Source organism: Leucoraja erinacea, chromosome 15 (assembly GCF_028641065.1).
Source record: "Leucoraja erinacea ecotype New England chromosome 15, Leri_hhj_1, whole genome shotgun sequence".
In the NCBI taxonomy this organism is placed as follows: domain Eukaryota; kingdom Metazoa; phylum Chordata; class Chondrichthyes; order Rajiformes; family Rajidae; genus Leucoraja; species Leucoraja erinaceus.
Genome location: NC_073391.1, coordinates 16,128,395 through 16,153,119, shown reverse-complemented (window position 1 = coordinate 16,153,119; position 24,725 = coordinate 16,128,395). Strand labels below are relative to the sequence as shown.

General features: G+C 40.9%; 1 protein-coding gene across 2 annotated transcripts; it reads right to left on the bottom strand.

Moving 5' to 3' along the window:
- Positions 1–415: 415 nt before the first annotated feature.
- On the bottom strand, positions 416–24,443 carry oat (ornithine aminotransferase). 2 transcript variants are annotated; one of them, XM_055646755.1, is made up of 10 exons: positions 24,290–24,443; positions 11,097–11,320; positions 9,080–9,304; positions 7,697–7,792; positions 7,283–7,410; positions 7,068–7,190; positions 6,854–6,982; positions 4,915–5,028; positions 3,381–3,525; positions 416–1,582 (listed from the first exon to the last, which is right to left on the bottom strand). In XM_055646755.1, exons 2-10 carry the CDS (start codon positions 11,296–11,298, stop codon positions 1,422–1,424), a joined length of 1,323 nt encoding a protein of 440 aa, XP_055502730.1. In that variant the 5' UTR covers positions 11,299–11,320; positions 24,290–24,443; the 3' UTR covers positions 416–1,421. The 2 variants fall into 2 exon arrangements, with proteins under 2 accessions (XP_055502730.1, XP_055502731.1); XM_055646756.1 differs by having other exon boundaries at positions 11,097–11,317; positions 24,290–24,424.
- Between the last annotated feature and the right edge of the window lie 282 nt (positions 24,444–24,725).

Genomic DNA, 24,725 nt, shown 5'->3' with positions numbered 1-24,725 from the left:
CTGCACTTTAGTCTGTTGGAACTGTTTTACCGTTTTACTGTTTTAATGTTCTTTTTACAAACCATGTTCTCGGGGTATCTAAATCTAGATTTTATTAGTTATTTAAGTTATGACATCGGATGGAAGCTGCATACCAAATCTCATTGCACTTATGTGCAATGACAATAAAAATTATTATTATTATTAATATCCCAATCATTTGTCACATCATAAATATAACAAATTTCAACATATTTAAACTTTTTTTTTTCATTAAACATTTATGACGTGAAGGCTATTTGCTTACAATGGAAATCCACGATTGAATCTGAGATCTTTACTCACTATCATGTTATGCCTATAGACAAGATCTTAATCAGTCTTGCATGGGACAGAGTTTGACTGATCAATAATTGAATGATGCATTAATAAGTACTCCTTTTCAAAATACTTTATTAAACCAAGGATATTGCATAATGAGCATCTTACAAGAATATACATCTTGCTCTTGTACAGCTGAACAAAAACCTTGGTTTATCATTACAGTAGCATCCAAGGCTTTTTCTAATGAACAGAAGAATTCAATAGGGTCAACATAATCTCATTTACTGCACAGAATTATGTAACAGATTCTCAGATGCATCCTAAAAATATACCAGCTCACCGCAATGAGTGCTCAGCAAGGTAGCAAGTCACAACTTCAGAGGTATCAGCCAAGCACACTGGATCAAAATCTAGATAACTTAATTGCATCCAAACTATATTTACATAGCATATGTTGGTAATCACATCATACTTCATCCAATCCACCATTTTCTGATCCTGAAGTGTGATGTTGAAGACAGGATTCCATTTCTGCTTCCAGACAACATTTTTATCTTTTCCATGCTGAAGTCATGTCCTCAAAATATAATAATTACACATTTACCCTGAAAAGCCTTGTAGTTGTGCTATAAATGTACTTATTCAATTTTGACTGTTGATAAATTGCAGACTGTGAACACAGAAGCTAAAGCTCCGATTCAATGACAGCGATGGGGAAACATTTCATTTTCCAAACGTTAGCAGCATGGAAACCAAAAAAATGCATAACATTCTCCATCGGATGATTCAACTTGCATTATGTCAATGAAAGTTTCAGAGAATGATGTGTGTAAATTGGGTTACATCATTCAATAACCTGGTCAAAGCAAAAACATTTTTTTTTAAATCCCATAGTGATGACTATATAGAATCTTTGGATAGTTAAAGGCAGTAAGTAGACTACAATCTCACCAAAAGTTCAAACTAAGTGTATTATTTCACTGAATTTAAATTTCTTAAGTATGATTATTTGAGAAGGGGTTGAAAAACATCTGCAGCTTCAAATAAATCCCTGGTACAATGAGCAAGAAATACCACCTTGTTGAAAAGAAAGCACACACATCAAGTTTCAGTCCCCTTCAAAATGACAAAATTGTCTTCTGGATGATGTCCACACTTTCTCGTATTTCTTCCTCTTTGATCACAAGAGGAGGTGCCAGTCTAATGATGTCCCCGTGGGTTGGCTTAGCTAGCAGCCCATTATCTCGTAGACGAAGACAAACATCCATGGCATCAAAATCTGAAACAGGAAATAAAAGTTGAATAAACTTGATTTTTTTCCCCAAATGTATCCAAAGTCATTGTAGTACACTTAACTTTTATCATTTCTCAACAACTACATCTCAGACAACTTTGGTCAAAGCAACACAATAATGGAATCACTAAACCGAGTTTGATGGCAAGGCCAAAAAGATTTTAGAATTGTGATTTTCTAGTTGTTTGTAGCTTGTTAGCCAATGTCATTTCATTCTGGATACTTCAATTCTTTTGGTATGTCTTTTAATGTATGTTTTTAGAGAGCATATGTTAGATATGTTGCAAAACCTACCTTCAGCGTCGCTGCAGATCTGTCCCAGTCCATGTGCATGATTATGGCGCCGTTGAGAGGGGGCCGGTTTAAAACGCGATTTTCCCTAGGCTATTCAAATCGAGGTTGTTCAGCCTACTTAGTTGCTGACGAAAAATCGCTGGGACGTTGGTTCGCTGGAGCTATTTTTAAACTATAATGGTTAATTTAGTTGTTATAGTAAGTTAAAAATTATCCTCTAAACCCGCGTCCGCCGACAACGGGACAGATCTCATACAGCGGACAACGGAAAGTAGGTTGTTTATTTTTACATTAAAAAGGGCTTCTTAAGATCCCTTTATATAAAGTTTAATGTTGCGAGTAGCTAATTTGGGGCCCCATTAAATCCCGCAGTATTTTTCTGGGCATTTGGGGTACAAATCTACCGCAATGGGAACTTTCTAAACCAGCGCGTGCCACAGAGTTCCACAGGATCCCACTCGAAAGCTGATTTAAATGGCCATTAATATACAGCAATTGAACACTAAATTCCTTTCATTTGGCCTATAAATTAATATAAATGAGATTTTAAAATCATGTTTTATTGTGAATTCTTTGTGAATGTTATTTGGACACTTAGGCTATTTAAAAATGTTAATCTTTTCTTAAGAAATGGATAGATGTTTAGATCTAGTAATTGAAGTTTGGAATTAGCTACAATTGGGTAACTAACTAATTATATGCTTTAATTTCAGGTCATCCAAGTAAGATTGTTTCATATTTGTTTCAGAATGCTTCAATCTATAATAACTGAAAATTTATTTCAGTTCTCTTAATTTTTAAGAAAGTTATGGCCATTTCACTGTCCTCGATCACAGCTTTTGTGTTAAGTCAATGGAAAATCAATAGGGAACAAGATGCTAATTTCCGAGTATGAAAATGGCCATAACTTTTTTAATACTGAAGATATGGAAGTGAATTAGGTGTCAAATTAAACTTATTTATGTGCTTTATCTGATGGGATAAATTGCAGGCTTGCTTTTTAATATCGCAAAATTTTGTAACATTGCTACATATGAGGTGGGGGATTGTGTTGGAGATAAAGTAGAGCACTTTAATGGCATCTACAATATTCTGTTTTCTGCAGTAAGTTCATGCCCCTATTCTTGCACATAACAAGGAACAAAGGCAAAACATTAGAATGTTCAAACCAGATCCCATTGAAGAAACCTGGAAGACCAAGAGACCAGCTCCAGATTAATGACCAACACATCTTTAATAGCAACATCATGAAGAATAACAAGTAGAGATATTTTCAAAGGACCCAACGTAATGACTAAGAAATGATCTCTTGAACACAGATGCAATAAATGGTTAGAGATGAAATTAAAATGATTTGTCTTGGAGAAATGTTAATTGTACCGCTCCTTTTTCCTGTTGTGACACCATCAAAAATCTTGTCTCCTATTACCTGCACTGTTTTGCAGGCTTTTGTGGTGTAAAAGAGCAAGAAATCACAGCCATTTTGTACCTTTTGTATTTTTAATAACAATCGCATTTAATAATCCCTTTCCTCGCACAGCAGTCACAACATCTGACGGCAGTTTCATCAGCTCACTTCGAAAGAGCATTCCCATTTCTTCTGAATTTTCTGCCAGTTTCTCTTCTTCAAGGACCTTTACATTTTAGTTCAAGAAATGCAAAAGAAAAAAAAAACAAATTCATAAGTTTAGTGTGTATGAAGGAACTGCAGATGCTAGTTTTAAACCAAACAGACACAAAATGCACGAGTAACTCAGAGGGGTAGGCTCTCTTGTGGAGAAGGAATGGGTGACCCTTATTATAAGGAAGACCCTTACACCAGCCATGATGCATGAACCCATTTATTGAAATGCGAACAGAATGAAAAACTGCATATTGAATGATAGCAGAAACAAGGGACTGCAGATGCTGTTTTTTTTTTTTTAAGGCAAAATGCTGCAGTAACTCACCGGGTCAGCCAGCATCACTGGGGAACATGGACAGGTGAGGCTTCGGTTCAGGACCCTTCTTCAGAGACTATAGTTTGTTCTTTAACTTAATATCATTACCGCTTTAGATTTTAATTCTTTTGAGATATTAATTAAAAACATGTTAAATTAATTAACCACACCTCTTTCAAATGTTTGTAAAGGTCAGAATCTCAGATGTCAGGGTCTGAGGAACTACCACCCGTAGCCTAGAACCTCCTTGCAAATAATCCTGTTTCTGAAATACCTGCACCTCTGCAGCCTAAGTTATTGAACCCAATGGAGCACAGAAAGTCCATGCAGACATGAGTAAAGTACAGACAAACACTGAGATCAGATTTGGGAGGAGCAACAACATACGAGCATGCACAATGGGAATAGAGGGAGAGGTGTGAAGGAACAGAGTCAGAATCTTAAAAGGGAACAGTGTAGTCGATATAATAATGGAAAGCATATCTTGTTCTTTTATCATTACCTGGGCATGGAACGCAAGAGCAGATATTATCTATATGATTTGCATACATATTAACAAAGGTACTGCAGACAGTTCTGGTTGTTAAATTACAGGGATATGTAACTGTACTGAAGTACAAGGACATTCCCTGGACCGGTAAATTTTAGCCTTGAGAAAGATGGGATAGGTTGGAGCTTGCTTCTGTGCAAAGGAGTTAGTCAAGAGTCAAGAGAGTTTATTGTCATGTGTCCCAGATAGGACAATGAAATTCTTGCATTGCTGCGATGTTGCAGATTTCAGGCACCTGTACCTTCTACCCGATGGCAGCGGAGAGAGATGAGTGTGTGACAAGAAATTAAATACTGGATAACGCCGTGTAAAAATTTTGACTTGTTTGGCAAAGTGAACCACCCATGCCCACCTGCAGGTTTATAAATTCTGTGATAAACTTATTTTTCTTTTAATCCATTTTCATGAAATATTACAGCCACCAGAGGAAGTCATTGGGATAAAATAAGGGAGGTGGAATTTATTACATTAATCGGACATGCATTGGTTTTAAAACTGATTGCTGTAACCAACGTCCTATTTCTGAGACCTACCTCTAGGGCAGCAATAGCAATGCGACATGCCAATGGATTGCCACCATATGTAGACCCGTGCTGACCTGGCTTAATGGTCAACATAATTTCATCATTACATAAAACAGCTGAAATCTGAAAAATAAATCGGCAATTTTTAATTGTCAGCTACATCTTTCTTGGAGCAAAATTATATTGTAAGGATAATCACAATCAATGCAAACTTTTAGCTGCTACTAAACTATATAAGCTTTAAATCAAAGAGAGGCGACAGCCCTGAACCGGATGGAATCCCAGTCCGCATCCTTATGCCCCTGTCCCACTTAGGAAACCTGAACGGAAACCTCTGGAGACTTTGTGCCCCACCCAAGGTTTCCATGCGGTTCCCAGAGGTTTTCATCAGTCTCCCTAATGATCGAAAGTTGTTTCCGCTTCTTCTATGTTCCGGGCGATTATTTCAAAAAAATTAAAAAACGGCCGCGACTAAAAATAGGTTGCCGTTTTAAAAATCGGTAATTTTTTAGTTGAAGCCGGTTGCGATGCTAGTTGAAGGTGGTTGCCAGAGGTTGCAGTTAGTGGAAATTTTAGACCTTCCACTACCTGCCCCCTGCACTGAGGCTCTGGAACTCTGGCCTAGGCAGAGCTGCACATCCGTTCTAATTAGACAACTTCTGCGGCCAATTTTGGAAACCAGTACCTCAGTACAATTCAGGTCAGGTCAGGGGGAGTGCCCCCCGCCACTGGTACCATGTAATCCCGTGCTACCTGCTCCATGGTCGGATAGTCGGCGACTAAACCGTCTTCCCCCACCTGGTTTGGGAGGTGAGGAGGGGGCTGTGGATCCCTAGCAGGACCAAAAACAAGACATGTCAAACGCGGATGAGCTCCTAGTGAGCCAACGGTCATCCACACTTCAGTAGAAATTGCAATCACTGTCGTACATGGCATTGTAAGGCACCGTGCCCGTAGATGTTTTCAACGATGATCTCAACCCCCTCCAATGCTGTGACCTTCATTGGTCTGACAAAATGGATAACATGGCAAAACTCTGAAACCAAGTGTGCTGGAAAATCAGTATTGGACCTGTATTCAATTGATTTGTGAAAAAATACAATGCACTTGAAGAAACTGATATTTTCTTACTACAGGTCCACTACTGATTTCCTGGCAACTGGTGGTACGGCACTGCCTGTAATCCAGATAAATTTATGAGAGCGCTCTTGCAACAACTTCTCCCTTGCATTCCAGTCTGCTGGACAACATGGATGGTTGAATGAATTTTCACTTTTCATGACATTTTAATGATTTGTGTAACTGCACTTCCGGTTTTATTTTTATTTCTTATTCATCACGTCTAACTTTGCAGTACACAGCTCCATTCTTTTTGGACCCAAATTGTAAACGGTGTCATTTCCCATGCACATAATGTCTCCCCCATCCCATGTGGCATCAGCAAGCTTGGATAAGTAATTTTCTATATCAGAGTTAAAAATATTAACAGTTGTGGCTCAGATTCTTATCAGGCCATAATTTTATTAATTTAAGCAAGTTAATATTGCCGTACTGTGTTTCACGTCAATCAGCCAATTTTCTAATCTATTCATTAATTTGCCTTAATTCCATGAATTTAAATAATTATTTATGAAAGGCCATAAAATGTTTGGTTACATGAGAGCTTTCTGGACATCCACAAAACTTAACCTGAGACATTTCATTGTTTATTTAATCATTCATTCAAGAAAAAAAGGCAAATTACCGTTGCCCTTCTCCAGCCATGCATTTTTTTTGGCAATTCAGTTATTAGCCTAGAAGATTCTACTAATTTGTCAATAGATGCTAAGCGGGGTAATTTATAATCGCCTGGTTTATGCCCTCTACCTCAAGGAAAGTGACATATGTGCTAACAAAATCTACTCTGTTCAAGGATACTTATGCAAAAATCATGTAAGACATTACTCACAGGATATACTCCCCCAGAGAGTGCTTTTCCAAGTATAACAATATCTGGTTTAACGCCTTCATGATCACATGCCAATCTGCGACCAGTTCTAGCCAGTCCGGTTTGTACTTCATCCGCAATGAATAGGACCTATTCAATTACAATCATATTAAAAGCATGCCCTGTTCAAATTCAGCAAACTTATACTCCAATACTACTACTTCTTTTAACTCACATTATACTTTGTGCACAATTCTCTCACTCCTTGAAGATAACCTTTGTCTGGAACAACTACACCGGCTTCTCCCTGGATGGGTTCCACCATAAAAGCTGCCATATTCGGGTCTTGGAATGCACGCTGGAGAAATGGATGGAAACAGCTCACAGTAATTTTAAACAGAATTAAAGCAAGATATCACCTGTAACAAATGTAATTTCAACTTTCAATACCTCGATTGCTGGCAGATCATTGTATGGAATAATTTCAATCCCAGGCATAAACGGGCCAAATCCTTCATAACAACTGGGGTCTGTTGAACTGGAAATGGCAGATATAGTCCTACCCCAAAAATTGCCAGCTGAAGAAGGGTGGAAATAAAGTTTAAATTTTAAGAAGTTAAGGATATCACGAGAATCAAAATAATAAACAAAATAACCGAGTAAGAAATATTTGCATCATTATGCCAATAGAGAACTGCAGATTTTATTTATTTAAATCCTAAAGAATTTAAAACCCTCAAACCCAAGCATTGATTTTACACAGATCCAACAGTTTGGCACCCAGGAGATTTGAATAAAGATAACTGTAATTTAGAGGAACAAGATTATTAAATATATATATTACATTAATTCTTCACATCTTACCTGCAAAAAGGATTTTTGCTTTGTATTTAGGAATTCCTTTAACTTCATATGCCCATTTGCGAGCCAACTTGCAGGCAGTTTCTCCTCCTTCTACACCTACAATAATAAAATTAGTTCTCAAAGTTTTAAAAAGTACTGCCAAAAACAAATTGAAGTTAAACACAAATTAATTCATAATTCTGGTAAACAGGAGGAAAAGTGCAATTAGAAATAGATATAATAAAATATTACCAAATTTTAAGGTACATTTACCCGCCTTTCAATTTCACTACATGTCGGCAGTTTATGATCTTTATTCTTATACTGGTGCATGCTTATTTTCCATTCCACTCGGAGGATAGCAAATCCATAATGGAATTCCAACTTGCATTATGGGCATTGAATCACTAATCAATACTTATACAGCAATAAGACTCTTTTTACATAAAGTCCCCACATTATAACAAGGTTCTATTCCCAAGAACTGTACATAACCAGAACTGTTTGGAAATCAGAAATGAACTAAAATATTGCTGGAGAGGATCACAGAAGTAGCTGTTAAGTAAGAAAGAGTAGCCACCAGCTGGCCTCAATGACTGAGTGATGAGTGAGGGAACCCGCTCAGCTTTTCCAGCTCTGCACAGCTCATTCCAACACCTGAATATTGGGTATGTAGGAGATGGTAGTGATGGGGAGAGACGACTTGTGGGAAGGATCTGTTCCCCAATCAGGCAGATGCCTGCAGCAATCATCAAATCCAATGGTCTTTCAAATGCTGGTTTGTACGGAAAAGATGTCTGGGTGTCAGTTTATAATGTTGACTCCATTACTCATGGTAGGTTTGATTAATCAGCTCCACTAATTATCATTAAAAAAAATAACGGTATTAATAGAAACATTCTTGAGCATAAACTACCTGAAAAACCTTTAGCATGATCACAGTTCAATAAAGTAACTAAAGTACACATTTCTAGAAATATAATGAACTTAGGCCAGTATAAATCAGCAACAAAAATAGGGTTCAATATTGGCAGGTCACCAACCTTCAAGCAGTGATAGGCAAAGAAAGATACAATTCTGGATCTTAAGCTGCCAGTGAAATCTTTAACATAATCACAGTTCAATACAGTAACCAAAATACACAATGAACTTGGACCAGTTTACATGTATCAGTAAACAGAATTATGGTAGAATATGGTAGAATCACAAAAATGAAGAACTCGAAGAGGTGTATTTTTTCTTAATTCTCTCTTGGGTGATGCTGGGCGGAAAAATGTTCACCTCGTGGAACTTTTTTATGTTAGCGTCTGTCAAATTGGAAATACAATACCAAAGAAGAAACAACATAAATTTGAAGAAATCCGCACCTTTGTAAAAATAACAGTAAATGCTTAATAGACATACCTGTATTCATCGGCAGCAACTTGTTGTAGTTGAACAATTTAGTAATATATTCTTCATATTCCCCCAGTACGTTATTGTAGAAAGCTCGTGAAGTGAGAGTCAATTTATCAGCTTGTGATTTAAGTGCAGCAATAATCTTTGGATGACAATGTCCCTGATTCACAGCACTGTAAGCACTCAGGCAGTCGAAGTACCGCCTGCCTTCAACATCCCACACATAAATTCCTGCAAGATTTAATCAAGACTTTTAATTGTTAAACGTTTCTACTTAAAATGTTAAGATCATTTTACTGTTAACAAGAGAATTAATTTAGCAACAAAGGCTTAAAATGCACATTGATTGATGCCTTTTAAGACAAAAAAAAAGACCTACAGCACTCCAATCGATTTTAAATTATAGCGTTCGACCTTTGACAAATCCCACGAATCCTTGCGTTTTTTGGAACACCAAACTCGCTTATAGCCAGATAATTTGCACAAAATTTGAGCGGGGGGATTAATATGGAAATTTCATTAAGTTACGTTACTGCACAAATGTTAAAATAGCTGCTGTATGTTGCCAAGCAGTTTGTTACATGTCAAGGGGCACTATAAATCATAATATTATACGATGATCAAATATACAATTGAATCATCTTGAGATTTATACAATTAGTTTGTGTTGCCAAAATGCAATCGCCAAAATAGAGTAAAGTCGATCTTTGTTTTTGACAATTTAAGACCCAAGACTGCAAAATATAAACTATGCAACCTCAGATGATCTAGCAAATAGTCATATGGATGTGCATGATAGAAACATAGAAACTATAGAAACATAGAAAGTAGGTGCAGGAGTAGGCTATTCAACCATTCAAGCCAGCACCGCCATTCAATATCCACCAAGGGGCGCCGCACGATGGCTGCCTCGGCAACGGTCTCTCTTCGTCTTTTCGTTCTTTGTGTTTTTAGTTTGTTGTAAAATGTATGTTTTAGTTTATTTTGAGTTTGTAATATGTGGGGGGCGGTGCGGGATACTTTTCTTGTCTCTCCTCGACGGAGATCTCCATTGGCACGGCGGCCTAACATCGTGGAGCTGGCGGCCTCTTGTTTCGGACACCTAGGGCTCCAAAACCGCTGGCCTGTGGACTTATCATCTCAGAGCGGGCGACCCCTTTGCCAGGGATCGGCCTTTGGAGCTCTAACCTGCGGGAGCTGCGAACTTCAACATTGTGAAGCACGCAGTCTCCGGTGAGACACTGATTTCGGGAACTCCAAGCCGCAGGAGTTCGACCGCCCCGATGCGGGAGCTTAGATCACCCCGAAGTGGGATCTGGATCGCCGGCTCCGGTTGGTTCGATTCCCCCGACCGCAGGAGGAAAGGAGAAGAGAAGATAAGACTTTATTGCCTTCCATCACAGTGAGGAACGTGGAGGAGCCGCTGTGATGGATGCTTATGCCAATTTTTATGTAGTTGTGTGTCTTATTCCTTTTTTGTTACGACTGTATGGCAAACCAACTTCCCCGTATGTCGCAAAATTAAAATAAATTACGATTATGATCATGGCTGATCATCTAAAATCCGTACCACGTTCCTGCTTTTTCTCCATATCCCTCGATTCCTTTAGCCCTAAGAGCCAAATCTCAAGATGATTCAAAGTATTACAGAATTGCCACGTTTTGGGTGTGGATGACTATCTAGCAGTACAAAACAAAAGTTTCGAAACCACCTCAGGAAATTTTTGGTGCACACCAATACATTAAATAAACTGCACATGGAATAGAGAAGACAAAATTCAAGTTGATATAATCTAATTGCTTGCTGGTAAGAGGCATGTCATGGTATTTCAAGGTGGATGAGTAAAAATTAGATCTTGTATCAAATGACCGAATCAAATATGACCTCAATAGTCTACTCTTTGATCGTATCCATTTCAACTGCCAACTTAGAATACTATTTGCATTTAACTCTAAAGCTCTCAGAATTATTCAATAATTTGTACAATGATGTAGTAGTTATCTACTATTTAGAATTGCTTACCTTCTCCTCTGACCAACGCAACAGGCAGGGGGTGGTAATTATGAGCGCCATACTTTTCTTCACGAGCAAAAATTTCTTCAGGAGTGATTGACTTGTCAGTTTTTAATGAAGCTTCCGTGGCACCAAAATAGGTCACCGCCTGGATTCTTTGCTTCAAAACCGAACCACTGGAATTTATGTAACGTGAGAATCGGGATAACATTGTTAACTGTTCCTCTTTCCTGCTGAAAGATAAAAATGTATATTAAATTGAATTCATACAATAATTCAGTAATTCATACCATATTTTCTAAAAAAGTCCAATCCTATTGCTACAGTAATAATGTAATAAAATAATCCTAAACTCAATTAAATGCACAGGTACTACCCAGAATAGAGAACTTTTTCCATATTGTGTATAACATTAACATCTAAATACACTTAACCTTTTGCAGAGGTAAGAGAAAACAAACAAAGATAAATTAGCTCTAAGTTACCCAGATCTCTTTTCAAGGCAAACCCAGCCAATTCTTCCTTTTAAAATGCAACAACATGTCATTTCTGAAACCATCTCTGCAAAAGTTTGACCATCCTTTTGATGCTCCATTTCCATGCAATATGAAAATAAGAACTTTACGCTAGTTTGTGTAATCCAACAGTATAATAGAGGTTTAGCACATTTTAGCCTATTTAACACATTTGAAAAAATAGACATTTACTTTATGACACCAGAACTATAGTAATGTGTATATTTTTACTCCCAGACTCCATTGCTATTCTCTAGTTTTATTTTTCTCATGAAGCCACATTAAGTTTAACAAATTTCAAAATTTCAAACTCAGCTCCTGAAATTTATCTGCCAATTATATAATTCTCTAAGTGCTTTAATCCTCAGTGCCATGCAACTTGTAAACTCTTACTAATAACAAACAAGTGAACCCCTCCAACCCCATCTAGTGCTCCCACTGTAGCCTCCTCCACATCGGCAAAACCAAGCTCAGACTCGACAACTATGCTCTGTCGCAATTACCATCTTGACCTCTTGGTTGGATGCTATTTTAGCTCCGCTTCTCAATGCCACACTGACCTGCCCATCCACACCCTTCACCACTGTCAGGGTGTGGCCCAACATAAAGAGGAAATCCCACCATAAAAGTCAGATTGTCCATTACAGTTAATCATCCTCGCCTGTGGCTCTGCCCCCCCCCCCCCCCCCTTTTGGGAACCCTTTTGGGTTCCATTTGCCCTGCACCTCTCTTTGTGGTTCTCGTTATCACCACCTCACTTATCAAATTCCAGCACTGGTGGCCATTGTGTTCTTGCTCATCCTTATAAATGCTTCCACTTTCACCTTTTCCTCACTCTATCTGGTTCCATCTGCCCTTTCTTGTTGCCTCCATTTCACAACCAACCATCCTCTACCCAACTTCATCTGCCCATCATTCTTCAGTCTCAGTCCATCATCCCCCCCCCCCCCCCCCCCCCCCCCCCCCACACTCCTCTTTTCATTAGCCATCTTCTCTCTTCACTACTGGTCCTGAAGCAGGGTTTCCAAACAGAAACATCAACAATTTATTTCACCACCCACAGATGCTTTTTGCCCTGCTGAGCTCCTGCAGCATGTTTGTTACTTCAGATTTGAGACTGTGCAATCCAGTACTAATGCAGAAATCAATATTTATTTATTCCAAATCAATAATCAGATTTTATCTGTGAACAGTATTCCCAGCACCAATGCTTACAAGATAACACATTCCACTTCCAGCAATACAGTGCCCTCCATAATGTTTGGGACAAAGACACATCATTTATTTTTTTGCCCCTGTACTCCACAATTTGAGACTTGTAATAGAAAATAAAAATCACATGTGGTTAAAGTGCACGCTGTCAGATTTTAATAAAGGCCATTTTTATACATTTTGGTTTCACCATGTTGAAATTACAGCAGCGTGTATGATGAGTTTGTTAGTTAGAGTTAGCTGTGCAAGTTAGTTGAAAATTACAGCGTTGAGTGGGAAAATACTAGGTTCTGTTGCATCTGTGATAATGATGCAACAGAACCTCGTCATTCATTTGAAGAACCTGGCTGTTTGTGATAATGAGATCATGCGCTTGCGATTCAATTGTTTTAGAGTTATTTAACCTGATCATTGGTGATACTGAGATCATGCGCTTGCGAGTCAATTGTCTTGAGGAACATGATCTTTGCCTTTACACACATACCACCACTCAAGAATTTACCATTTTTTAGCTTTGAAAAACTCCTTTATTGCTTTGGGATCATTGGCTTGTTGTAGAATGATTGGCCAAAGTTTTGAGGCATTTGTTTCAACTTGAGCAGATAGGATATACACTTCAGAATTCATTATACTACTACCATCAGCATATGAAGATATGCGAGCCAGTATGTTCAGCGGCCATGACACCCCCAACACCGCGTTTCACAGATGATGCTGTGTGCTTTGCCTCTTGGTTAGTTATTTATCTCCTCCATACTTTGCTTTTGCCATCACTCTGGTATAAGTTAATCATCGTCTCATCTGTCCGCAAGACCTTTTTTGCAGAACTGTGGTAGCTCTTTCAAGTACTTCTTGGCAAACTGTAACCTGGTTAACCAGTGGTTTGCATCTTGCGGCTAACCAGTGGTTTGCATCTTGCAGGGTAGCCTCTGTATTTCTGTTCATGAAGTCTTCTGACAAAGTGATCATTGACAAATCCACACCTGACTCCTGAAGAGTATTTCTGATCTGTCGACGGGTGTTTGGGGATTTTTCTTTATTATAGTGAATTCTTCTGTCATCAGCAGTGGAGGTCTTCATTGGCCTGCCAGTCCCATTGCGATTAGTAAGCTCACCAGAGCTCTCTTTCTTCTTAATGTTCCAAACCATTTTGATTTTGTTAAGCCTGAGGTTTGGCTGATGTCTCTAACAGTTTTATTCTTGTTTCTCAGTCCCATTGACACAACTTTGGTCCTCATGTTGATAAACAGCAATAAAAGTTTCCAAAGGGGATGGAAAGACTGGAGGAAAGACTAGGTGCTGAGAGCTCTCATATACCTGCATTAAAGAGGCATTTAAACACACCTGCGCAATTACAAATACCTGTGAAGCCATGTGTCCCAAACATTATGGTGCCCTGAAATGGGGAGCTATGTATAAACACAGGTGTAATTTCTACATGGTAAAATCAAAATGTATAAAAACAGCCTTTATTAAAATCTGACAATGTGCACTTTAACCACGTGATTTTTTCCTATTGCAAAATTGTGGAGTACAGAGGCAAATAAATAAATGTTGGGTCTTTGTTCCAAACATTATGGAGGGCACTGTATTGCTGGAAGTGGAATGTGTTATCATGTAAGCATTGGTGCTGGGAATACTGTTCACAGATTAAATCTGATTATTGATTTGGAATAAATAAATAGATATTGATTTCTGCATTAGCACTGGATTGCAGACTCAAATCTGAAGTTATGGAGATATGGAGGGCACTGTAGTTTTAGCTGGCTATCCATTCTGCAATTTTACCTTGCTCACACGCTTGTTTATTTTTCACACAAAAGCTACTTGGAAATAAGGTCATAACGTCATGAGTGAAAGGAGCAGAATTAGGCCATTCGGCCCATTCAGACTATGCCGCCATTCAATCATGGCTATCTCTCTCACCCAACACCATTCTCATGCGAAGGCTTCTTCCAATAACCTGACACACGTACTAATCAAGAATCTATCTATTTCTGCCTTAAAAATACCCACTGACATGGCCTCCACAGCCTTCTGTGGCAAAGAATGCCACAGACCCACCACTTTCTGACCAAAGAAATTCATGTCCTTCCTAAAAGAACATCCTTTAATTCTGAGGCAATGACCTATAGTCCTAGACTTTCCCACAAGTGAAAACATCCTCTCCACGTCCACTCTATCCAAGCCTTTCACTATTCAGTACATTTCACTGAGGTCCCCCCTCATTCTTCTAAACTTCAGCAAGTACAGGCCCGGTGCCAACAAACGCTCATCATACATTAACCTACTCATTTTTGGGATAATTCTTGTAAACCTCTTCTGGACCTTCTCCAGAGCCAGTACCTTTCTCAGATATGGTTCCCCAAATTGCTCACAATATTCCAAATGTGGCCTGACCAGTGCCTTATAGAGCCTCAGCATTACATCTGTTATGCTGAGGCCTCTCAAAATAAATGATAGCACTGAGTTTGTTTTCTTTACTACCAATTTGACTTGCAGATTAACTTCTTGGGAATCCTGCACCAGTACTCCCAAGTCCCTTTGCAATTCGATTTTTGGATTCTCTCCCTGATTAGAAAATATTCTGCGCCTTCATTCCTACTACCAAAATGCATGACTCCACATTTTGCTACACTATATTCGATCTGCCACTTCTCTGCCCACTCTCCCAACCTGTACATGTAATTCTGCAGAGTCCCTGCTTTCTCTACACTACCTGCCCCTCCACCTATTTTCTTCTCACAAAGCATTCATCCAAATCATTAATATACAATGTGAAGAATAGCAACCCCAGCGGAACTCTGCTAGTCACTGGCAGCCAACCAGAAAAGCCCCCCGTATTGCCCATCTTTGCCTTCTGCCATCCAGCAATCTGCTATCCATGCTCGTATCTGCCCTTTTTACCATGGGTCTTATCTTCATCAGCAGCCTCATGTGTGGCTTTCTGAAAATCTAGGGAAATAACACAAATTCTCCTTTGACTGCCCTGCTATTTACTTCTTCAAAGAATTCCAGCAAATTTGCCAGGCAAGACCTCCCCTTCACAAAACCATAAACCAAAATTGTATTTACTGTATTATTCTCGTAAACCAGTTAAGTTAGTGCAGGGCCACATAGATACTTTGTTCGTAAAGGTTTGAGGCAAATAGTAATATGTGATCAGTAAACAGTGATTCAAAACTGCACATATAAAAGGATAAGCTTGGAGGATTGCATGAAAAAGGGAAAATGCACATTTCTATTAAAATTTAATGCAGTGCACACTGTTGCATATCTTTATTTCAACAAAATAGCAAGATGTCACAACCAAGGAAGAAATCAAGCTTTGCTGTTCATTCCTATGTGCAATTGTTCCTCTACATTCAACCTGTGCCTCAAAGCTATGGCACTGTAACAGTTGGTGGTTGTCCAGTCCCAAAGCACTTGACGCCTGAAGCACTCTCAACAGTTTGTTTTTACCCCTACTTTATTTATTTTTCAACACCTTGGCTTTGCATGAAATGCTATTTATTGCCCATCTCCAGCTGCCCTTGAAGGTGGAGAGCTCATTTCTCAAACCACATCCAGTATTTTTCTGGCAAAGCTATTCCCTCAGATCAATTAAGGAGAAACTCCCAAGATTCAAATACAGCTCTGAATCGATATAATTTTACGGCACATTGCTGTTCAACTTGGAGTGATGTCGATAGGAGATGATCCCATGCATCTGGTCTTTGTCCTCAGTGGCAAGGCCATGGGTTTGGAAGGTGTCAGGGTAGTCAGATTCTGCCTCTTTTCTCTCTTTTCGAGTGAAGAAAATATCCAGCTTTACCTGCTAGGCTTGACCTCTTGCTCTGAAATTCACAACATATTATTTAGACTAGCTTACATTTTGTCTATATTTTCCCCATTCACTTTGACCAGATTAACTTGTTTTAGATTTGCAGCATTTTAATCTCCAACCTAAGATACCAGCTTTCAAATAAACATCATTGCTTCAAGAGCACACAACCCTGCTTTCATCATGATCTGACGTTTAAAGACCTGATACTCAACCATGAGTTTTACAATATTCTGAATGATGTCTGCCACTGAAAATGCTGAACAGTAGGCACAAGAGACTACAGATGCTAAGGTTTGATGCAACAATCTGCTGGAGATAATCAGTAGGTCACTATTATCTGTTGATGAAAAAGGTAAATGTTTCAAAACCCTGCATGCATTAGCATTAAAGAGAATCCCAAGTGATTTTATTTTGTACATAGGGAGAGGGTAGGACAACTCAAATATAAATGAGGGGATTTATACTTGGAGTCAGAGGTAGAAATTCAGTATTCACCAAAGAGGTGAATAACAAAATTATTATTGTGTAGCGGACGCCGAGTTGTCCGTTAAAGAACGAGGCAGACACGAAGTTTGTCCGAAAATACTGTCCTTTATTGCTACACTAATTCTCTTCACTCACCAACCCCGTGTGTGCACGATTAACCTCTTAAATACTCCCCAGGGGCACCTGTGACCACACCGTGACCCCTACCTCTCGTCACTGGGAAACATGCCCCCCCCCCCACAAGAGCTGAAGGTTATGTATAGTGCGTGGCCCACCACCCAGTGCCACCATATTACACCCCTCCAGAACCGGAGGTACAAAAATGGACGTACGTACGTCCCCACGCAAAGGTTTATTTTCTGGTAAGGACGAACTAGGTGGGACCCGAGACGGCAGACGCCCTCAACAGCGACGGCCTAGGTACAAATGGGCCGGCTTCAAACGAGCCACTGACAGGCATAAAGCCCACTTCCGGCCACCTGGCCAGCCACAGCTTGTCTGAACGCTCCGCAAGAGCCCGGGCAGTTTCAAAACTTCCCCCTGCGAAGATAGGGCTGATGTCGTCTGGAACTGCTGCAGGTAGGCATATTCAAAAAGCATGCCGTGGTGGTGGCTGTCCATGAACGAGAGCATCTCGCTCATTAGGGCCGATGGTTTCCGGTCGCCGAGCCTGCCCATGTTGTAAATGCGAGCCGCTCGCTCCATTCAACTGAGGCCGAAGGTACGGAGCTGCAGCGCCTTCAGGCCACCGGTGGATCCTGCAGGAAGGGGATTATTCGCCCAGCCATTTCCTGGTCGAACGCGCCGACCACGTAATGGTAGCGGGTCTCATCGTTGGTTGCCCCGCGAGCGAAGAATTGCGATTCAACCTGCTGGAACCATACCTGCGACTGGGCTGTCCAGAAGGTCGGCAGCTTCAGGACGACGGCGCTGAGTTGGGCCTGGTCGTCATCGGCGGTGGCGGGTTGGGCACTGGTGCGGCGCATTTTTCTTCAAGAATATCTGTTCTGGACGTCGGGGTTACCAAATGTAGGGGACGCGGAGTTGTCCGCTAAAGAACAAGGCAGACACGTAGTTTGTCCGAAAATACTGTCCTTTATTGCTACACTAATTCTCCTCACTCACCGACCCAGTGTGTGCATGATTAACCCCTTAAATACTCCCCAGGGGCTCCCGTGACAACAACGTGACCCCTACCACTCGTCACCTGGACACGTGACGCCCCCCCCCCCCCCCAAGGAGCTGATGGTTATGTATAGCACATGGCCCACCACCCGGTGCCGCCACATTACCGCCCTAAAATGTAAGAGCATTTTGAGATCAAGAAGTTGGCAGTGTTGGGTCTCTTGACAAGTATCAAGGTGGATAAATCCGCAGAGACATATTACTGGGGACTTGACACGCAGCCTCATATCCTCTCTTGCCAAATGCAAGGTATTAGAGAATATCCAAAGTTATTCCTTTGTTTAACAAGGGAAATAGGGATACTCCAGGAAATTGTACGCTAGTAAGCTTCATATTAATGGCAAGGGGTTACTGGAGATGATTCATAGGGCCAGGATTTACTCATGTTTGAAAGAGTGGGCTAATTAGGGTCAGTCAACATGGATTTGTAATGGGCAGGTCATTTCTTAATGATTTGATGAGTTCATGGCTCTGGATATCGTCTACATGGACCCTTAGTAAGGCATTTCACGTCCCTCAAGGTAGGCTCAACAGAAGGTAAAAAGATGCATTGGGTCCTTGAAGACGTGGTTGTTTGGATTCAGAACTGGCTTACCCATAGTAGATAGAGCATAGTTGTGGAAAGGTGTTAACCTGGCTGACGATCTGTGACGAGTGTTGTACCGCAGAGATGCTGTTGTTTGTGATGCATAGGAAATCGACATGGACAAAAATGCAGATGCTTTGGTAGCAGGATTGCAGACAACAAAAATTGGCGGTGCAACAGCAAAGTCGGGTATCAAAGGGTACAGCAGGGATATAGAACAGTTAGATAAGGGGGAGAAATGGCAAATGGCATTTAATCCAGGCAAGGTCTTGGACTTTGGGAGGTCAAATATTGGGAGAGGTATAGTTTATGGCTGACCACTTAACAGCATTGTTTAGGTTAGTTTATTATTGCTACATGTGCCAAAGTTCAATGAAAAGCTTTTGTTCATGTGTCATCCACTCAAATAAAAGACTATGCGATAATCAAGTACACAGAGTACTCTGTACACATTGGTGTCCAGAAAGATCTTGGGATAAAAGTCCACAGCTCTCTGAAAGTAGTAATACAAGTAGATAGAATGGTAATGAAGGCACATGACATGCGTGCTATAGTGGCAGCTTTTTAAAGCATCCAAAGTTCGTTAAGCCACTAATGTCAGAGACCATTGGTAAAGTAATCTCACGTCACAACACTCTGGAGTTAGCAATGATGAATCTTCCAAACATAGTTTGTTGATTAATAGCTTCTTTATTGTAGAAATACAGAACAATGAAATAACTCTTAACTTCCGTTCTTAATTGTCGTCCCAATCATGCTCGTGGTCATGATGATAATGTGTTGCAGACATGGTAGAAAACTGTATCATCTCATGGCTCCGACATCAAAACCAAAACTAATCTGAGTGCCTGCGCTAGACTCCTCTGGCTAAAAAACATGCCCAGACTACGTAAATAACTCCACCCACATTAACACAGGCAGATAACAATTAAAGGTAACTAGACATGTGGCTATAATAAACTTACTTAAGCTAAATGGCTCTTACACTTGCCTTCAATAATTAGAGCTTTATGGACAAGAGTCACAAAGTCACGTTGCAGCTTGTAAATCGTTGGTTCGGTCACATTTGGAATATTGTACACAGTTCTGTATCACGTTACAGAAAGGATGTGGCAATTTGGAGAGGATGCAGCATATTAGGTACAAGGAGAGGTTGGACAAACTTGGATTGGTTTCCCTGGCCAAATCCCGGAATACATCATTGAATCTCATTCACATTCCTCCAGGTTGCCTGACCCTCTAAATTCCTGCTGCGCAGTGGTTTGCTCATCATTCCAACATGTCTCCATAAAAGTGGTAAATGTGTATAGAAAGGGGTCTTCTGCAGTAAAAATGTGTAACTGAACTCAGTATAAGCAGAGTGAATGAGAATCTCAACAACTTCAACCTTCACAATATAAATTCAGAAGTTATAGGAGCAGAATATTGACCATTTTGCCAAGTAGGCCTACTGTGACATTCAACAATGACTGATCTATCTTTCCCTCTCAACCCCATTCTTCCCTGTAACCCGACACTCTTAATAGATAGAATTCTAATAAAGAACCTGTAAATCTCGGCTTTAAAAGTACCCAATGACTTGGCCTCCACAGCAGACTGTAGCAATGAATCCCGCAGATTCACCAACCTCTCGCTAAAGAAATTCCTCATCGCATTTTTAAAAGGTATTTTATTCTGAGGCTGTGCCCTTTGGTCCTAAACTCTCCTACAAGTGGAAACATCATATCCATATCCAACCTATCCAGGCCTTTCATTATGCTGAAAATTTCAATGAGTTTCATTCTTCTAAACTTCAGAAAGCACAGGCCCAGAGTTCAGACGCTAACCCAATCATCCCTCGGATCATTCTTGTATACCTCTTCTGGACCCACTCCAACACCAGCACAACCTCTCAGGTACGGTGCCAAATACTGCTCACAATACACAAAATGCAATTTGACCATATAAAGCCTCAGCATTACATTCCTGCTTTTGAAATCCAGTGTTCTCAAAATGAATGCTAACATTGCATTTGCCTTCCTTATAGGGAGGTTTCACGGCAGTCGGGTCACGACCCATGACCCGTACTGTTGCTAGACTACTCCAAATGGATTACACGCGATGTACTGCAGGTAGGCACTTACCATTGTTTCCAGCGTAGCGGGCCCGTTAAAACCCACTGAAATAGTCAATTTTTGTGCTGTAAATAATTATGGAAATCGGGATAAGTGTGTGAGACATTTAGCCTACTTCAGAATTCCAAAAGTGAGGAGAAATGACGGTAGATAAAAACGAGAGCTGAAGAGACAACAACAGCCAGAGTGCTTGGCGAACATTGGCCGTTTTCTCACTGCATTTCATCAACTAAGGCATTATTTGTGTTTTTTCTCGATTCCTTTGGCATCTAAAAAGTTTCAGAAGTGATAAATCTGGCTGTAATTTTTTTTAATCGCCCATGGTTCTCGTGGGTTTTTACATACAAAATGAAAACGCATCCGAAGAAAAATTTACAGCCGGATTTATCACTTCTGAGAATTTTTTGATACCAAAGGAATCCAGAAAAAACACAAATAATGCCTTACTTGATGAAATGCAGTGTGCAAATGCGATAATCCCCAATATTTTCAATGTTTACCAAGCACTTTAGCTGCTGTAGTCACTTCAGTTCTCGCTTCTCTATACCTTCATTTCACATCACTTTTGGAATTCTAAAGTTGGGTACATGTCTCTCACACTTACCCCGACTTCCACAATTTTTTTCAGCGCAAAAATTCAACATTTTGGCAGTTTTTAACAGATAGGAAAGTACGCGTTTCTAGCATTAATAACATATACCGGAAGTGACGGATGTCTTCCAGTTGGATTTAGCGGCTCCGTTATTCGAGCCCTATGACCCAGTGACCTTTCGTGCAACCCCCCTATTACCGATTCAACCTGCCGATTAACCTTTAGTGAATCCTGCACCAGCATTCCCAGGTCCCTTTGCACCTCCGATTCCTGAATCCTCTCCCCATTTAGAAAATAGTCTATGCCTTTATTCCTCCTACCAAAGCGCATGACCGCACACTTTGCTATGCTGTATTCAATCTGCCAATATCAAGGGTAAACCTGACCCCAAAAGCTCCCCCTGAACATTATCAGCTCTTTAGAGATAGCTTGTATACTTTCAGACTCGATGAACAACAAAATGAATGAGAAAAACACAACTAAGCTGTTAGAGGTAAGACTGAACACAACAATGCAGCTCATCTATGGAATTTATGTCAGTCATGATACATGGATTCCCAGTACACCCCCCTACCAGGTTGTTTGTTCATCACCGCACAACTCCTCTTTGGAAATACCACAAATATTGCAAAATATCAGAATGCAGTAACATGCTTCAAGTTTTACAATCCTTTGTATTGTATTTGTAAACAGGCTGGAATCACATTTAACCTTCCTCAAAGTAACTCCAACCCAAATTGAACGTTCAAATACCTGATAAGAATAAAACCCAGCACTCAAAAGTCCTGCCTACAACTTTATCTGAACCCAGGAACTTTATCGGCCTGTGCCACTTAGGCAATTTTTTAGGCAACAACAGGCAACTAGTTTGTTGCCACATGTTCTCAGTCGCTCAAGAAGTCGTAGCGTCTTTCTGGTCGCCGCTAAATTTTCAACATGTTGAGAAATTTTCGTCAACCGTGGGCTTGACGCCAATGAGCGTAGCTTGACTTCTGACGTAGGTATTGTCGTAGGTTGTCGCCAGGATGAAGTAGGTTGTCGCCAGTTTTTCTGCGACCCGCTACGACTATGACAGTCACTGGCAGTTGCCTAATAAAATCACCAAGTGGGACAGGCCCATTACAGATAGGCAGCTCTAAACTGGATCTATGCAATTCAGGGCAGATGGCACAGCAATGAACGTGTGGAATAAGAAAAACTATCCACTGTACAACTGTGACCCACCAGAACAAACCAAAACATCGTTTACCCAGATTGGAGGACATCTACCGGACCCGCTGCATCCGGAGGGTCAAGGGCATCATTAGAGACAGCACACACCCTGGACACTGCCTCTTCACCCCCCTGCCCCCAGGAAGACGATACAGGTCACTGAGCACCCGCACGACAAGACTAAAAAACAGCTTCTACCATAGAGCTGTGACACTACTGAACTCTATCCCCCTCCCACACTGATTCCCCCCCTCTCTCTCACGCACCCACCCATACTCCTATATGTTTATAGTCTCATTTTTTAATAGTTCTTTTTTAAACGTATTGTTATACTCATATTGTGCAGCTGGAGGACTGCTCCAACAAAATTTCGTTGTCTTGTACAATGACAATAAAGATTATTATTATTATATTATTATTATCATTGTTAAAATGTCTAAAATGCCTACCACCATTCCCAATGCTTCAGTAAATAATTAGCACTGCATGTGATTCTGTCATGGGAGCAAAACGTTCCTTAGATCATGTTGGCAAGTCTTGGTGTGAGGTGGGAGGCCGAACCCGCGCAGGCCAATCAACTGCTTCTTGCTGCATTTCAGCGTGGCTTGTGGATTTTGGATACAACACTTGAAAATGTATCAATTTGTAGTCTTGACTTTTTGACATTTTCCCAAATAATTGCACAACCAGCATCAATGTAACTTAAAAAGACACCCATAACCGACTTTTGAAATATTTACATACTTACAGGTAAATTTACAATTCGTTTTTCCCCCACAAGGCGAGTAACACAATGCTTATGCATATAATCTAGCCACGTTGGAATCCTCCCTCTAAGAAGGGAGTGGTGGGGATTAACATTTCCCGGGTATGGGCAAATCGATCACTCCTCGGGAAGTGCGGAAAGGGTAGAGTTGCTGCCAGTCACCACAGATAAATTGCGTGTGCGTGGATGCAAGATGTACCAGTCTGTACTGTCCGTGCAAGCAGCCGACAACTGCGCCAGTCTGAAGAAGGGTCCCAACCCGAAACGTCTTATTCGCTCTCCCCAGGAATGCCATCTGACCTACAGAGCTACTCCTACATTCAAGTGCGCTAATAATAATAATAATAATTGTGTGCTTGTAAAAGTCCTGCTTCCCTCCGCCTCGCCGGGACCCCGCATCGCCCCGCTGTTAATAACTTCATAAGTGATAGGAGAAAATGTAGGCCATTTGGCCCATTTACTCAGCCATTCAACCATAGCTTGACACAAAAAGCTGGAGTAACTCAGCGGGGCTGGCAGCGTCTCTGGAGAGAAGGAATGGGTGACGTTTCGGATATTCTGCTTGCTACTGCACAACCGGCAACAGCTGGGCTATCTCATGCAGTCGAGAGCCTTCGTCAGAACTGCACCCGCTTCAGTTCCCTCACCCTCATGTCCTGTCCTCTCCTCTCTCCACACGCCCACGCCCACGCCGCCCGCCTCACTCACCCTGCTCGCGCCAGCAACGTTCACCTTCCACGGCCGCTCGCGATCACAAAAGAGCCGGGCGCCAGCTCGGACGCCGTTTAAAACGGGGGCGGTTCACGTGACGGGTCGCACGTCACCACGCCCGCCGAGCTCGAGAGCTGCCTGCGTCACCCAGTAACCGTCGCCTCCCTCCCTCCCGCCGTGTGTGTTGGAGACGGTTGGCCGCTTGCCCCGTCACGGAGCAGAGCTCTACCTTCTGCGTCATCAACAGGGTTAAAGTCGGCGTGTTCCGCAATCAATAAACTATATAGCAACTTGAGCTGACAATTTCTTTACTCCCCACCACGCACCCACATCTCCGCGGTTGGAAAATAATCAGTTGGCAATTGGACGAGCAACTCTTTAAATAGCCGCCGGCACTCTTGGCCAGCTGCAAATGTCACTGGAGTGTTCTGCC